Genomic DNA, 16,709 nt, shown 5'->3' with positions numbered 1-16,709 from the left:
CATAGAGCTATAGACCCTTATGTAGAGTTTCTTGAAAAGTTAATGCCTGGCATATTTTAAATGCTCAAAATTTACTGAAAGAATGAATAAATACAAGAATAGCCACAAAGATAAAATTCTTTCATATAATAATTGTTTAGCAAAGACTTTATTATGGGAAATCAGGTTGTTAACATTTTCCTTTTTTAATATATATTCTTGTTTTTACAGAAGCTACTATAGTAAACTATCTTTTTTCTGGTTATTCTGGGTGTCCCAACTCTCAAGCTCTATCTATTCTCTGCTCTGTCCAAAAAGGCTAGCTTCTGAGAACTGAATCATTCAGTCTCCCTGCTCTCTTGCTTCCAGTTTCCCATAGGTTTCACCAATGGGAGACAGGACAAAGGATGGGAGGGTACAACTAGAAACAGGTTGGGGTAGTTATCTCCCTGCTATCTATTTGTATGGTTATTCCCCTAAAGCCACAGTTCTTACCAAGTGTTTTCCTTTCTTTTTTTTTTAAAAGATTTTATTTATTTATTTTCAGAGAGAGAGGGGAAGGGAGGGAGAAAGAGAGGGAGAGAAATATCAATGTGTGGTTGCCTCTTGTACACCCGCAACTGGGCACCTGGCCTGAAACCCAGGCATGTGCCCTGACTGGGAATCGAACTGGTGATCCTTTGTGTCACACCAGCCAGGGCCCAAGTCCTGGATCTTTCTTTTGAAAGATCTAGTTTCACTGGTCTCTAACCATACCGTACCTTTTTTTTTGCCTGTGAGGGCTAGGGATTATAATGGCTTCCTGTTATTGCCAGTATGTAAGAGTGTTGCCAAACCCTAACTGTTCCCTCACTCATACTGCTGTTTATAACCCCGTTAGTACATTTTAAAAGTCAAAATCTATTGAATAGCATATCTGCTTCTAGCTGGTACCTGAGATGCAGTCTTATACTTGTCACTTTCTATTATGTCATGCTCATTTGTTAATTTTTTTTAATAGAAGAGAAATTATAGAGTCTACTAAAATGGGGGAAACATTGTAAAGGTCTCTGGTACACATAGCTAAACAGTATCTGGACATTTATAATGTCCAATAATTTATAGCATTTTAAAAGATCAGTTTTAACATCACTTGAGAGAAATCCCAGTTGCATGGAAATTTGTGTGGGTTGGAGCCAAACCCTTGCCTGATAGGTTATACCCTCCCCTAGTTTTTCTGGAGGCAATTTCTGGTAAGAACTCTCTGTATGGTCCCCTTCATCTCACTGTTCCTTAGGGTATAGATAAATGGATTGAGCAGTGGAGTCCCCAACGTATATACCAATGAGATGAATTGATCCTGCTTGGGGTGGTAGCTGGAGCTGGGGCGTAGGTACATGAAGGCGCAACATCCATACTGCAGCAGGACCACAGTGAGGTGGGAGGAGCAGGTGGAGAAGGCCCGGTGGCGACCGGCTGTCGAATGGATCTTGAGCACAGCAGCCACGATGAAGGTGTAGGAGGTGGTGATGAGGAGGAAAGGCACGGCAATGGCTAGTGTGGCTGCCACCAGCACTGAATGCTCATGGATGTGGCTGTTGGCACAGACAAGATGCATCACTGGTGGTACATCACAAAAGAAGTGCTCAATACCCCGAGTCTGGCAGAACGGCAGAGAGAAGATGAAGGCCACCAGTTGTAAGGACAGAAAAAGGCCGATGGCCACAGAAGCCACAACCAAGTAAACACAAAGAGTTAAAGTTATAATGAGAGGGTATCGCAAGGGGTGGCAAATGGCAACATACCGGTCATAGGCCATCACAGCCAAGAGGAAGCAATCGGCACTGCCAAGTCCAATGAAGAAAATCATCTGAGTGGCGCAGCCCAGCAGGGTGATGTTCCTCTCCGACTGTAGAATGTTGGCCAGAATGTGAGGCACCACCACAGCAGTGTAGCATATTTCTATCCCTGAGAGGCTGCCCAGGAAATAATACATGGGCGTGTGTAGGTGGGCTTCTGTCTGGATGGCCACTACAATGAGGACATTCCCACCGATGATCAACGCATAAACCAGGCTGACTCCCAGGAAGGACAAGACACGGAGCCCAGGTTGGGAGGGATAGGCCAGGAACACAAACTCCATCAACACTGAGCCATTTCCCCAGGTCATTGAGCTAACTGGTTATGTCTGTCGCGAGTTACTAGAACAGGAGAAATAATCCGACTGACAATATATTAGTTCACACTGTGAGCCATGAACTAATCTCACCAGAGCGGGAGTTACAAACTAGAATTAGAACTAGTTTTCTTTTTCCTCTATTTTTACTAAACATCTTCACATAAGTATGTAAAACTTAATTTCTAACTTCTAAGTGTTGGGCTAAACTATGTAAAAAAATTTTGAGGAAAGTAATCAGAGGAAATTTGTGGAATTCAACGCCACTTTCTGTAGAAATGGAATGAAAATTAAATTTTTCTCAGTAAAGTCACAGGGAAAGTGTGAAGGAAGTTTTGGGTGCAGAGGTCATGAAAGTGAAGGCAGAAAGCTATTCATTCATTTATTCTCTAATTCACTTATATTTACACTCAATGCCCCTTCAGGTATTGAATTGTATGTATATGAATATAATATTCAAAAGCTCATGATATATATATAAAATATATTTTATACTATGAGTCAAAAGTAGATCAAGTCGTGGAAATATATAAATTAGACAACTGAGTTTTAGAGAAGAAATATATTTTCAATTTTAGGCATTAATCCATAAGAATCATATGATTTCACTCATCTATGGGATAAAAAACATCAACAAATGAATAGAAATTTGGACACAGGCAACCGTATGGCGGTTGCCAGAGGGGAAGGAGTTGGGGGTGAGGGGTGGTTAAAGAGAGTAAAGAGAGTCAAATATATGGTGATGGAAGGAGACAACTTTGGGTAGTGAATACACAATGCAATATACAGATGATATATTACTTTTGAAACTTATATATTGATATTAACCAATGTCACTCTAATACATTTATTTAAAAAAGGATTCATGGGAGAAAAATCATGGAATAATGAGGACATCTAAGGAAAAGAAAGTTATTGGGAAACACTATTAACAATGGGAAAAAATAAGGATGTGAGTGTCATGAGAAACAGTGGTTCAGTCTGGAGAGAGGGTAAGGTGCTAACAAGATCCGGGAGGATTGAATATTAGGTGTAAAAGGGTAGGTACTACTCTCTAGGCAAAGGCAGCACTAGTGGCTTGACAGCATCAGAGTTGTGCTTAAGAAAGATCAGTAGCTCGCTGTAGCAAAAGATATAATCAACAGGGTGATTATATCAGGCAACAGGCAACCTTTGGAATCGGAGACAATATTTAGAAACCATATATATGATAAGGGGTTAGTATTCTGAATATGAAAAGAATCTACAACTCCACAACAAAACAAGCAATCCAAATAAAAATGGGCAAAAACTTGACTAAATATTTGTCCATTGAAGAAATACACATGACCAATAAGCATATGAAGAGGTGTTCAACAGCATTAATCATTATGTTGATGCAATATCAAAATCACAATGACTTATTCCCTCACACTCACTAGGATAGCCACTATAAAAAAAATCACACAGATGCTGGGAAAGATGTAGAAAAACTGGAAAATTTGTGCATTGCTGGTGGGAATATAAAGTGGTTCAGCCACTATAGAATACAGTATGGAAGTTCCTTTAAAAATAAAATGTGGATGTTAAATGAAATAAGCCAGCTGCAAGAAGAAAAATACAGCCTGATTCTACTTGCATAAGGATCTAACGTAGTCAAATTCTTAGAAACTGGAAGTAGAATGGTGGTCGCCAGGGGCAAAGGAGAGTGGGGAAAGGAAAGTTGTTAGGGTATAGAGCTTCCATTTTGGGACATAAAAATTTGTGGAGATTTCTCGTACAACTATACATTAATGGTTAATAATACTGTGTTGTGTGCTTGAAAATTTTGAAGATACAAAATTTTATGTTGTGCATTTACATCACAACCATACCTACACACACAAAAGGCAATATCCAACATTGTGTATTCAGTAGGATTTTGAATCTGTAGAAAATGTGTAATGAACTAATGTTGGAAGAAAATACGTATATTTAGAGAGTGATTGTCCTAAATATTAAGAGGACTTAGTGTATAAATGACTCTGTTGTTTTTCAATGGTTGACAAGGAATATTCATTTCATTTATTCTTTTCTCCTCTTCTGAATTTCAATAATGATTTGAATTATTTTTAATGTCATTTCACACATTTGACATTGTATTATAACAAGCAGATGAGGGCCAGTGTATGTATCAGTGTGAAATTAAATAAATAGTTTAATTTCAAAACTGATAGTTTAAATAATCTTATTTTCTGGTTCTGCAGTGCTCAGTAATATATAAGTTCTCAGAGTCCCAGCTTCTTATTTTTTAAATTTATTTTTAAATTATAGTAGACATACAATAGTATATTAGTTTCAGATATACAATGCAGAGATTAGATATTTATATACTTACAAAGTGATTATCTCAATAGGTCTAGTAACCATCTGTCGTATTATGATATTCTTTATTTAAACATAAGAGTGAGAATTATACTTAGCTCTAAGGGTTTGGATTAAATGAGCTCATAATGTAAAGTATCTACCACAGTGCCTAGTTCACAGTAATAGCATCCCATCTGCCTAATATCTAAGAACTATCATAATTATTTATAAGTTTGAGGGCAACCATCCTCCCTCATCTATATTTAATCAACTTATATGTCCAAACTAACCATGTGCAAACTGTGAGCACTTAATAGTAATGTGTTGAATGGGTGAATAAACTGTGAAAAACATGTCATTTATACTTCCCCCATTTTCTCTTTTATTTTTAAGATTATTTAATAATCAAATCACTTGTTTAAAAACCCTTATGGAAACAACTTTAGTAGACCTAGTTATAGAAAGCATGTGGGCTACACTGTGGAAAAAATCTTATCAGCCCATCACCCATAGACATAGCATATATAAGGCCACAACAGATGTCTGAGACTAGTCTACCGCCTATATTATGATGGAAGGCTTTGAAATCTGTGTGATAATGGTGACTTCTGAGAATTTTATTATAGTAAATCACACTCATCTTAATGGTGCTCTCCAGGATCTATAATGAAATACCGGTACTTACATCAGAGCTATCATAGGTCATAAATTCTTGGCTTCGGAAAGGGCCTCAGAAACTGCTTACTTCAGTCCCCTATTAGATATTTGAATCATCAATAAAGTATCTGAACATCAGGTCACCTTCAGTGCCCAGGGAATCTCACTACCTCCTGGCTCCCTTGATCCATTGTTGGAACAAGTGCTCTAAAAGTTCTTCCTTGTAGTCACCTGGAATCAACCTCTGTGCAACTTCTATGTATTCATTTCATTTTAAACTATGGGGCAGTTACTACACAAAACAATTCAGTTACTGAAGATCCATTATTATACAGTTCTATGTTTTCATCCTGATTTATTTAGCTATTCCTCATATGATATGGATTTGATATTTTTCACAATTTCAGCTCTGGAAATCCTCTCATGTTAAATATCTTCCTAAAAAGTGTCCTGCATGGAACAGATCTCAGAAATTGTCAGGATTAAAAAGATCTGGACATCATCCATATGGTCATGGGCAGTCCCTTTCTTTGATCTGATAAAAATGAGATTAATTCATAGGTTTATATTCAATTATTTGGTATTTTCCTCATTCTTTGACTGTTGTTTAGTTCTTAGATACTAAAATTTCTAATTCTTTTTTTTCTGTTTTCAGAGCAGCAAAACATCACCCACCATTAAAAAAAAACATTGGCATGTTCTAGTCTGCTGATATTGAGATTTTTAGAAATCTTTAATTTGTCCTTTCTGAAGTCTTTCACATTTAATTTTTATGTATTAAGTGCCAAGCATCACACACAATGGTGATCAAAATGGTAGTCTGTGCTCAATCGATATTACATTGTAATAGGGAAGGTAGACACCATTAATTAAATAATCTGATATATGTATAGGTAGATAGATAGATAGGTGATAGATAGATAGATACATAGGTAATTGACACATCTGATTAAGTGCTATGAAGAAAAACAGTGTATTATAAGACTTCACAACATAGGACTTGGCATAGTTTATGATTAGGTGATTCTGGAAAGTCTTCCAAGAAGAATACTTAAACTTAGATCTAAAGAATGAAAATTAATTAGGAGAAGACAGAGTAATAGGGTCCATATTCTGCATACATAAAATGGTGGATTTTATGGTTCCAAGAGAGTGAAACTATATAAACATGTCATTAACGTGCTATTTCAAGTTTTTTCTAAATATTTAGTAAAATATTTAAGTTCAAAAGCAGCCAACCTATAGGTTACTAGAGTATTCTGTCCTGTTACATAGGACAGAGGCAAGATAAGAACACTTCAACATCATCCCCAGAAATCTGCTCAGGCTGGCATCTGTTCATGAATCCACACCTATTATCTCAGTGGCTCCAAATCATATATCACATCACACCCTCATCTTTTTTTTTTTTGCCTCTCCAGCCACTCCAGCCCAGTTGAATAATATTTTATAAGAAAAATTATACATTTGCATTCTGAAAGTCTAGGCTAAAACAGCAAGTGTCTGATTAGCATTATTTTAGAAGTGGGTTAGTAGATTTGGCATGGAAGAGACCTGTGCTAGACTCTCAGTCTACCATTAATAATATTATATTCTGGGCAGATCATCTCATATTACTTTTGGCCTCCCCATATTTAAAAGATATGAATAATGATATTTATCTAATAGGGTTATGATTAGATTAAACAAGATAAAATGTTTAGAGCAGGTGGCTTGATGTATAAAATCTATAGTTTGCATAACAAATGCTAATCCTTCCCTTATTTCTTTGAATCTCTGAAAGGGGTGATATTAACAAAGGATACTATTAATATCTACCATGTTGTCAGGATTAAATAAGTTGCCATATAAAATGAGGGTTTTATGAACTCAAGCTATATCAAAATTTATGTTATTTATTCTCTCAATATTTCTTTGAGATTAATTATTACCACTCTACTCAGAAAAATTGGGCTTCCAAGGAGATTCAGAGATGGTACTGTAAGTCCTGGTCTGAACTAGTTCTGAAATACTGGAGTCTTGACCTGTAAAACCATTACTCACTTTTCTAAGTCAGTGTCAGTTGGTGCCTGGAACTTTGTACCAAGGAGGTAGAACCGGACTTTCTCTTGGCTCCAACATGAAAAGAGAAGGGGGTATGTTGAACCAGGCTTCTCAGCTATATTAAAAAAGAACAGGGCCTAGCAGGGAATGTCCGACTGCCCTTGTGGATAGAGAAGGGAGGACTATGTGCCTGGAGAGACTACCCAGCGGGACTGAGACTTTAACTAACCTTTCTGAACAAATGCTGTGGAAGAAGTGAATTTCTTTGCCATCTAGGGTTTTGCCTCGTAGGTTTCATTTCCCAGAAGGTGGTTTGGGTGATTGCTGGTCTCCTCCCCTGTTAGCAGATAATTGCTCCAAACTAAAAGTGTCCGTACACTTGGGATCCCCTGTCAGTTGAAGGTTTAGGATGTAATTGTCAAAGTAGATACCAGTATTAAACTCTTCAGCGAAATTCACAGTACCTCCAAATAATTTTCTGGAAAAAAATGAAGTTCTCTAATCAAGGTTATCTGAGTCTTCTGTCTCAAGGCATTTACTCCCACTAGATTGTCATAACTGGGTTTAGCCCAAATTATTTTTGCAGCCTGGAAAACTGAGACCATATTTGATATTTTATCTGGTTTCCATGGAACCTAGGATAGTGCTATATATGTAATAGTACATCAATGAGTATTTATCAAATGTTTCATCATTTTTATGTCATCTTTTCTTTCTTAAATTTCTCTGAGCAAAGACATTCTTATAGGTCTTAGCTAAATAGGTTATTCCTTGAAAAAATGTTGGTTGGTCATGTGTATATAAATTTTTATAAGTCTGAGTGTGAATGTCTGCTCCTGCATGCCACAGAGGAAGTCCTCTGTGTGGGTCTAGAGTAATTAATATAGCTCTTTGATGTGTGTGTGTGCAGTCAGATTCCAATAGCCAGACAGGGTTGAGTTATAACATCTAGACTGGGGTTTGACTGGTTCTGAACTGACATTAATTCTAGAGATCCAAAAGTCACTGTAGTTCCCTAGTCAGAGTAGGTGCTTATGGAGGTCAGGTAATCAATGGAGTTTTTAGCTCAGGTTTATTTCACATAATGTTTGAATGCACTTACCCTACATATAGATTTGCCTGCCCTGTGCACAAAGCTTCTGCCAAAACTACAGACTTACAGAATGTTTTGTTATAGTCATGGTATTCTATACAGCATTGCTTCTGCTCAAGGATCTCACTGTATAGCAAATGAAGTTCATAAATGAGTCTGTACTCATGGAATTCACTGATCTTACCATGTTCTCCACTACCTGGATTGATGGAGTCATGAATGGCTTTTGAAGACAGCTAAAGTCCCAGACCCTTTAGGAATAAAGATTTGGGTTATCCCACTGGCAAAAAACCATGATATGCTGTGGAACTTTCTGATGACAAAAAGAATATGGACTGGGTATTGGAAAAAGGAATTAAAATACCAGTTTTGACCACATGACTCATTCTGAAAATGGGGACTGCAAATGTTACATATTTATTTTCATTTTTATAAATAGGTGTGTATGTATGTATGTATGTATGTATGTGTTTTCTTCCCTATCTCCTTACTCTATGACATAAGATATGTTGACTTTGCCTTATAGTATTTAGGTACTCAACTCTACAACAGTAGGAAGGTGAACTTCACCCAAAGACTTTGCATCCTCTTTTGGGGATAGGTTTGGGGTGTTTTCAGGTATATGCAGGATAATCATATCAGGTTAGGCAGAAGTATGACTTTGTTATTGTCTTTATTGAAGATCAAATATGGTCTAAGGAGATGAGTATGGATGCCAAGCTAACAAAGGGTGGATTATGATTTCTAATTTTGTGTGTCAACTTGCTAGTCTATATATGATACCTAGTTGTTTCATCAAACATCAGTCAAGAGGTTGCTGTCAAGCCATTTTTTAGATATGATTAACACTTAAATTAGTAGACTTTGTGTAAAGTTTACCCATTACAGTGTCAGTGGGTCTTATCCAATCACTGAAAGGTCTGAAGAGAATAGACTGAAATACCCAGAATAGGAAGAGATTTCACTTCCAGAATGCCTTTGAACTCAAGACCACAACACTGATGCCTGCAGGAATTTCCAGCTTGTTAACTTTGGTTGGACATTTTGGACTTGTCAGACTCCATAATCACATGAGCCAATTCCTTAAAATAAATCTTTCCTTTATATATACATCCTGTTGGCTCTTTTTCTCTCCAGAACCCTGACTAATGCAAGGGATGACTTCTAGAAAGTTTGGCCCTGACACTTGATGAGCCACTCTCATTGTCTGATGACTTGGGGTCTTATGTTAGAAATCTAATTGATTAATGCACATTAATTTTTGGAAGATCTCTGGAGATGTTTTCTTACCTCTTTGAAATTCACTTTATTCCATCAGCCATCAAAGAAAATTCATACAGGCAAAAGAAAAGTTTTTTGAAATGCTAAAAGTTTCTGCCTTAGATGATTTAAGGGAATTCTCCTGGAGTGCTTTCTGATGCTATGCATCCTGTTCTTTAAGGATGAAGTGGAATAAGAATACATGGGCTTCAGGTGTGTGCAATCCCTTAGAAATGAAAAGTGACCAGTAGGTGATACCCTTGTAATATTTAGACGTGGGTGGCAAAGAGTGTGCAGGTGTTCAGAAAATGACTCATATGTTAGAATGCCATCCTTGGACTAGGGCAAGGTAAAGAGAGCTAGCAGGAAGGTATGGGTACTATAGGATCATCCTAAGCCAAAGTCCTGCATGGAGGGACCAGGATCCACTTCTACATTCTCCTCTTTACTCTGAGGCCATTCTTGCCTGATTTAGCTAGACAACCTAGTGCCCTGTATCGTGTCTTAAAATAATGGGTCCCAAAGAGGAGAAATTTCCCCAGTGGTCTTTCTTAAAACAAATGCAAATAAAATTATATTTGGAAAAAATTTCCTAGGTTTATCAACTGTGACAAAGCTAATGGGCAACTTTACACATGATGCTCACAGGTAACTGCTCTCTGGGGACCATGGGCTAGTATCTTCGTTCCTATCTATACCTGATAAGGACCCCTGGATGTTGTGTTCTAGCAAATCTAATCAGTAGGAAATATTCATGAGTTGTTATAAGTGGTTGAATTAGATGATGTTTGTGGTTTCTTCTAACCTCAAAATCCTAAATTTTCTATTTCTTTCTCTTGTAATGAATTTATGCCCTATTTATCACTTTTTTCTCATTTCCTCTGTCAATCACATTTATATTTCTCTCTGCTGAACCTGCCTTAGTCCTACTAACTTCTAGGATGATAACTTTAATTTTAACTCTTACCCAACCAGGTTGTTTTATTTGCTTTTCTATAGTTATTTCCCTTCACATTTATGTACTATTTTACCCCTGATTATGCTAGCACAATTTCCATTTTGAACCTCTTCATTTAATCCTGTAGTTTCTTGAAAATCTTTCATTTAAGTCAGAATTTTCAGAGGCTACATATAAAACAACAACAAAAGTAACATGTGAACTTGACTATTTTTTATTACAGTGGTCAATTGAAAGAGCCTTCCTTTGACTTAGGAAAAATATAGATGGCTCATACATGAAGCAAGTGCATATAGAAATTAAGAACACATTATCTCCTCTTACCATTTTTAGCACTACAGTTTCTTCAAATACCAGATACTTTACAATATCCATAATGCTTCAAATATGACATCATTAATTATGTTCATGAGCAATTATAAGGACCAAATTGTCTTGCTTGGTAGCATAAAACCAACCCGTGGTCAGTAATCTATATGAAAATAGCTCAGAATGTGTAGTATTTGTGACAGACTAAATATTGATTGTTAGCCATCTAGATAAATTTTGAACTATGAAACTAGATGAAATCCTTTAGAAAGTGAGATGTGTGGTCTTCAACCCTCCTAAAAGTGGTTGTTCACTGGAGCAGGTTAATTTTCCAGCTTAGTTTCTTTATCTAAGTGAAGCTCTTCATTATGTAGTACAAATTTCTAGAAAACAGAGATGAGAAGTCTTCCCAGATAACACTGGCTTTGTTGTAAGTAATGGCAACACAGAACACAATGGCTCTTACCCCTTTGTTTACTTGTGATGGCCTCAAAAGCCTATGTGGCTTAATATGCTCCTACTCAAAATTGTGGTGAGTGATGGGGAGTCCTCATAATATCAACATTAAAGGAGATTTAAACAGTTTTAAGGAAAATGTTAGGTCAATATTATTTCAACTTTTTCACAGCTCCTTCAGTCTTCCTAATGCTTTCATAACAAAGATAACTGTGTTATGCTGGGAAGAGTAGGGGTCCTTGATAAAAGAGATTTAAAAAATTTAATATCTTTATGCCCATTACAGCATGGTATAGGGTCAAACAATTACTAGCTGAACTGAACTGGGAAGGATGTGTTGCTCTAGGCTAGTGATTCTAGGCTGCATGAATCTAGTGGTTCTCAGTGTTTTAGAATCACCAGGAGGTCTGGTTAAAGCACAGATAGTTGGGCTGTGCTCCTAGAGTTTTTGATTCTGATTCTGTAGGTCTGTTCTGATTCTGTCAGTTCCTATAACTGACATTCATGAAAAATTCCAGGTGATGCTGATGCTGTTGGTCTTGTAATGATGCTTTTGAACCACTGTTCTGAGGTAACAGTTTCAAAGTGTTATCTGAACAACAACCCCATCTGAAATACAGGGGAAGTTTAAGCACACAGGCAGTCTTCCCCACCCAACCTCTCTTATATGAACTTTATCTATTAGAACTCAGGTAAGAAATAAATATAAATATATTTTGCCCTCTGAACTGTGTTTTTTCTCTCTGAAATTCAAATAAATTTTGATTATATGGTATTCCTCATCATTCAAACTCACCATTGGCATTCTTGCTATCTCAGCTCAGGATTCAGGTATATGTGGCTAATGAGTGAACATTATACAAATTAATGTACCTCCACCAGGAGTGTACTAAGTTAGATTATTTGGAATTAGATGTTAGATTTCTACATTTCAACACTTTTAAGACCATTCTTAGGAGAATGAATGTTGGAGAACCAAGCTTTTATGCTATATACAAGAATAATGGCCCTGGCTGGTGTGGCTCAGTGGATTGCGCACTAGCCTGCAAACGAGAGGGTCACCCGTTCAATTCCCAGTCTAGGCACATGCCTGGGTTGCAGGCCAGGTCCCCAGTAGGGAGCATGTGAGAGTCAATGACACATTGATGTTTCTCTCCCTCTCTTTCTTCTTCCCTCCCCCTCTCTCTATAAATAAATAAATAAATAAATAAATAAATAAATCTTTAAAAAGAATTGTGGAATTATTTTGGATTTTAGTAACTAAAAATGTAACTGTGGTGACATATACTTATGAGGTTTACCTACAAATCACTTTAGACATTAGACCAATAGAGTGAAACAGTGTAGGACTCTATAGTATCTGTGATTACAATCTTGATCTCAAGATAAAAGTAGCATTGTATTTCAGGAAAAATACATTCAAAATTTCTCCTACCAAGTCATAGTCTCAAAGCATGAATAGATCCAGTCTCATTTGAAGAAAACTCAGAAAAATTAAAGACAAGAAATAATTACCAACTTTATTTATGAAATAAGGAAATAAAGGCTTATTTCTCCTTAAAAAAGACAAGATACAGTTAAAATTCAAAAAATATTTATAGACACTAAAGCCTATTAGAAGTTTCAATTCTTTGCATGCTATTTACAATTAGTAGGAGGACCCCAATAAAGACTTTGCTTTTCCAACCACCTTCTTGAATGCACTCTTGACCTCTTTGTTTCTTAGGCTGTAGACCACAGGGTTCAGCATGGGGATGACCATGGTGTAAAACACAGATGCCATTTTGTCTGTGTCCATGGAATGACTGGAACTTGGCTGTAAGTACATGAAGATGATTGTCCCATAGAAAATGGAAACAGTGGCTAGGTGGGATGCGCAGGTGGAGAAGGCTTTCTTCTGTCCATCAGTTGAGCGCATCCTCAGAATAGCAATGAAAATGAATAGGTAAGAGCTCAAGATGACCAAGAGAGTGAAAACAACATTGAACGCTGCCAATGTGAAGAGCACGNATTATTATTAACTTCAGTGCAATTTTTAAAACAAAATGTGAAGAATTGATACTCATAGACTAAGGTAAAAATGACTTAACTGTATCTCATTTATTCTAACATGGCTATTCACCTTTGGAAACTTTCGCATGCACACGCTTTTTCTCTCCCAACCACTATGCAGAGATTGAAACATTAATTATTAAGCTGTTATAATTATTGAGCTCTGGATAAAATGTGCCAACAAAAGTATATGCTTCATTAATTAAACTTCATTTAAAACAATTATTATATTTCTCTCCATTTTAGATTATTGGAACTATTCCTCAACAAAAGAAGTAAATAGCATTAGATGAAACTTTTGTTCTAATATCTTAAATGTTCTTTAACAGTTGAGTTATATCATGGAGTAGATCTAAGAGGAATAAAATAACTTTTTGCAGATTCTATGCATTACAACAAAACACAGATAATTTTGCGTTCTCAACAACCTTCTTGAATGCACTCTTGACCTCTTTGTTTCTCAGGCTGTAGACCACAGGGTTCAGCATGGGAATGACCATGGTGTAAAACACAGATGCCATTTTGTCTGTGTTCATAGAATGACTGGAACTTGGCTGTAAGTACATGAAGATGATTGTCCCATAGAAAATGGAAACAGTGGCTAGGTGGGATGCGCAGATGGAGAAGGCTTTCTTCTGTCCATCAGTTGAGCGCATCCTCAGAATAGCAATGAAAATGAATAGGTAAGAGCTCAAGATGACCAAGAGAGTGAAAAAAATATCGATTGCTGCCAATGTGAAGAGCATGATCTCATTTGTGTGGATGTCAGAGCAAGAAATAGCCAGCAGTGGGGGAATGTCACAGAAAAAGTGGTTAACAACATTGGAATGACAAAAGGAGAGGTGGAAAGTGAGGGCAATATGGATGGAAGATTGCAACAGTCCACAGATGTAGGATCCAGTCGCCAGTAAAGCACACACAGTGCTTGTCATGGTGGTGACATAATACAGGGAATTACACACTGCCACGTGGCGGTCAAAGGCCATTGAGGCCAGGAGGAAACTCTCAGTAGTGGCAAAAGCTGCAAAGAAAAACATCTGGGCAGCACATGCATTGTATGATATCGTCTTATCTCCTGTGAGAAACCCCACTATTACCTTGGGAGTGACAGCTGAGGCATAAACACAGTCGACCAGGGAGAGGTTACTGAGAAAAAAGTACATGGGAGTGTGGAGTCGAGAGTCAAACAGAATCAATATGATCATTCCCAGGTTTCCAACCAGAGTGATAAGATAGATGAGGGAGAAGATTATGAAGAGGGGGATCTGCATCTCCAGGGCATCTGTTAACCCTACAAGATTGAACTCAGTCACCTCTGAAATGTTCTCCATGAAAGCTGTTTGGGAATTACCTATGAGAAAATGAGTCTACATAAAATAATATTAGTTGATGATTATCATGAGTATCGAAATGCCAACCATGTCTCTTGGTCACATATGTCAGCTTCCTGTCAAGATCAAGAGCCTGTGTGCAAGAAGTGGGATTAAATGGTGGTTCTGAGTGGGTTGAATGAGGTCATTCATCTAGAAGAGGTACCGAAGGACACTGGAATGTCCCTGTTAACTCTGGCTAACATATTACAACTCTGGGACACATTTCAGCTTGCTTGCTGTGGTATACTCTAATACATCAAACCACAGAGAACTTTTTTCACTACTTGCCATATCTTGCAAGTGCCTTTGTCTAAGATATACATGAAAACCTTAATTAACAGAAAGTAAAATATAAGAAACATTTAGTTGGTCATTGGTATATGATGCTGACAAATCCTGTCAAGTGCATTCCCCACTTCTTAGTGAGGCCTCACCAGCTTGTTAATAATAGCTAAAGACACACAGTGATTTGGAGCCCTGCTTTAAGGACACCCACACTTTTCTTTCTCATTCACCAAGGCTACTATAACCACAGCTACTATTATACCAGGCAGGACAAACATTATGGATAAAAGCATGCAGTGGTAAACACAACTGTGTAAACAGGCAATTATAAGCAGGTAGGTATTACTAGTTGGTGAAATGCATGGCACAATCAAAATCTCAATTAGGGTGTAATGTGCAAAGGTAATTGGTAGAGCCAAAAGAGATAGAATTGAACCCTGAAAGAAAGAGAAAGAATGTGTCAGGTTATAGGTATACTACAACAATTTACAAGAAGAGCCCAAGGTGACTGTTACCTACAAGATTACAGGTTTGTGTTTTTTTTTCAGTTGAACAGGTGTGTCATTCACTGATTGGCAAGTTAGATGGAATGCAACTTGGGAACATCACTTAGACTCTGTGAATCTCTGTCATTGTCTATGAAATACTCAGTTCATGTACTACCCAATGTATTATTATACGGAGCTGAAAAGACGAAATTCAATGACACGAGGAGCCTACTAAAACAATGCCTGGCACATGAAATGTTAGCTCACTCTCCTCATCATCCTCCAGCTAGTTTTGCACATTAAACCAGCTCTGTTCCAGGAGCTGATGTTACATGATTCCTGACTTTATAAGGGGGTAGAGACAAGGAGGTATACAAATTACCCCCCCATCCCAAAGTGTTTAGTGCTATAATAAAAGTGTGTAGAAATTGTTACACAATGACCATAAAAGTACCCAGAATATGCCAGAACACCCTAGTGACAATGAAGTTACTTCTTCCTGAAGTAACTGGTTTATCAATTCTTACATGTCTCTGCTTGCCAGAGTGGCCAGGGTTGATCCAAATGCATGTGAATCTGATTACATTTCTTTTTGGAAAAAGTTAATTTCTGTATTTTATTGATGCTTGAGAGTGGCCAATATATTGGCTAAATTTCTTATCTCTACTATTTATAGGCACAGAGGCACATAAAACTGCTCCTCTGATCCAGCAGTTCAGAGGTGGTGTGGTGTGGGTAGGAATGTACTATAAACACAAGGCCAGTTTTAATCCTAGTTCTATCTATAAACAGCTGGGTGTAGGTCTGCCAGTTGGTCAGATCTTTTAAAATTAAACGTATTCCATTTTTATTTTTTTATTGTTTAATTATAGTTGTCCCCATTTCCCTCCATTGCTCTCCCCTGACCTGTCTCCCATTAAATTCTCTCCCCCGCCTTTTCCTTTGTCCATTGTTCCTTCATACATGTTCCTTGATTTAACCCTTCCTCTTCTTCCCCTCAAGATCTTCTAGTTCCCTCATTGACTGCTATCTTGCTCTGATGTGACAATGAATATGAAAGTTCTCTGTGACAAGCATAAAAGATACTAACATTTTATGTATTTTATTTTATTGTTTTTTTTTGACTGTGTGTTAGGCATGGTTCTAGGTGCCAGGGATATAGAAATAAATGAGATAAATGTTGCCCACATTATCCTTCATAATATGATTATTGAAGAAGTTTAAGAATTATTTGTAGTTCCTTTTGTCTTTGAGTATCCACTGGGATTGATTCATG

General features: G+C 37.2%; 2 protein-coding genes across 2 annotated transcripts; both read right to left on the bottom strand.

The window, feature by feature from the left end:
* Positions 1–1,186: 1,186 nt before the first annotated feature.
* On the bottom strand, positions 1,187–2,128 carry OR10W1 (olfactory receptor family 10 subfamily W member 1). Its single transcript, XM_037039971.1, has one exon. The coding sequence runs from the start codon at positions 2,126–2,128 to the stop codon at positions 1,187–1,189; it is 942 nt and encodes a 313-aa protein (XP_036895866.1).
* Positions 2,129–12,883: 10,755 nt separating this feature from the next.
* LOC118982796 (olfactory receptor 5B12-like) lies at positions 12,884–14,618 on the bottom strand. Its single transcript, XM_037039970.1, has 2 exons — positions 14,023–14,618; positions 12,884–13,232 (listed from the first exon to the last, which is right to left on the bottom strand). Exons 1-2 carry the CDS (start codon positions 14,616–14,618, stop codon positions 12,884–12,886), a joined length of 945 nt encoding a protein of 314 aa, XP_036895865.1.
* Between the last annotated feature and the right edge of the window lie 2,091 nt (positions 14,619–16,709).

This window comes from Sturnira hondurensis, unplaced genomic scaffold, assembly GCF_014824575.4.
Source record: "Sturnira hondurensis isolate 20B ecotype Veracruz unplaced genomic scaffold, ASM1482457v3 Scaffold0002101, whole genome shotgun sequence".
NCBI classification, from domain to species: domain Eukaryota; kingdom Metazoa; phylum Chordata; class Mammalia; order Chiroptera; family Phyllostomidae; genus Sturnira; species Sturnira hondurensis.
Note: the sequence above shows the minus strand (reverse complement) of the source record. Positions and strands in the feature narration are given on the sequence as shown.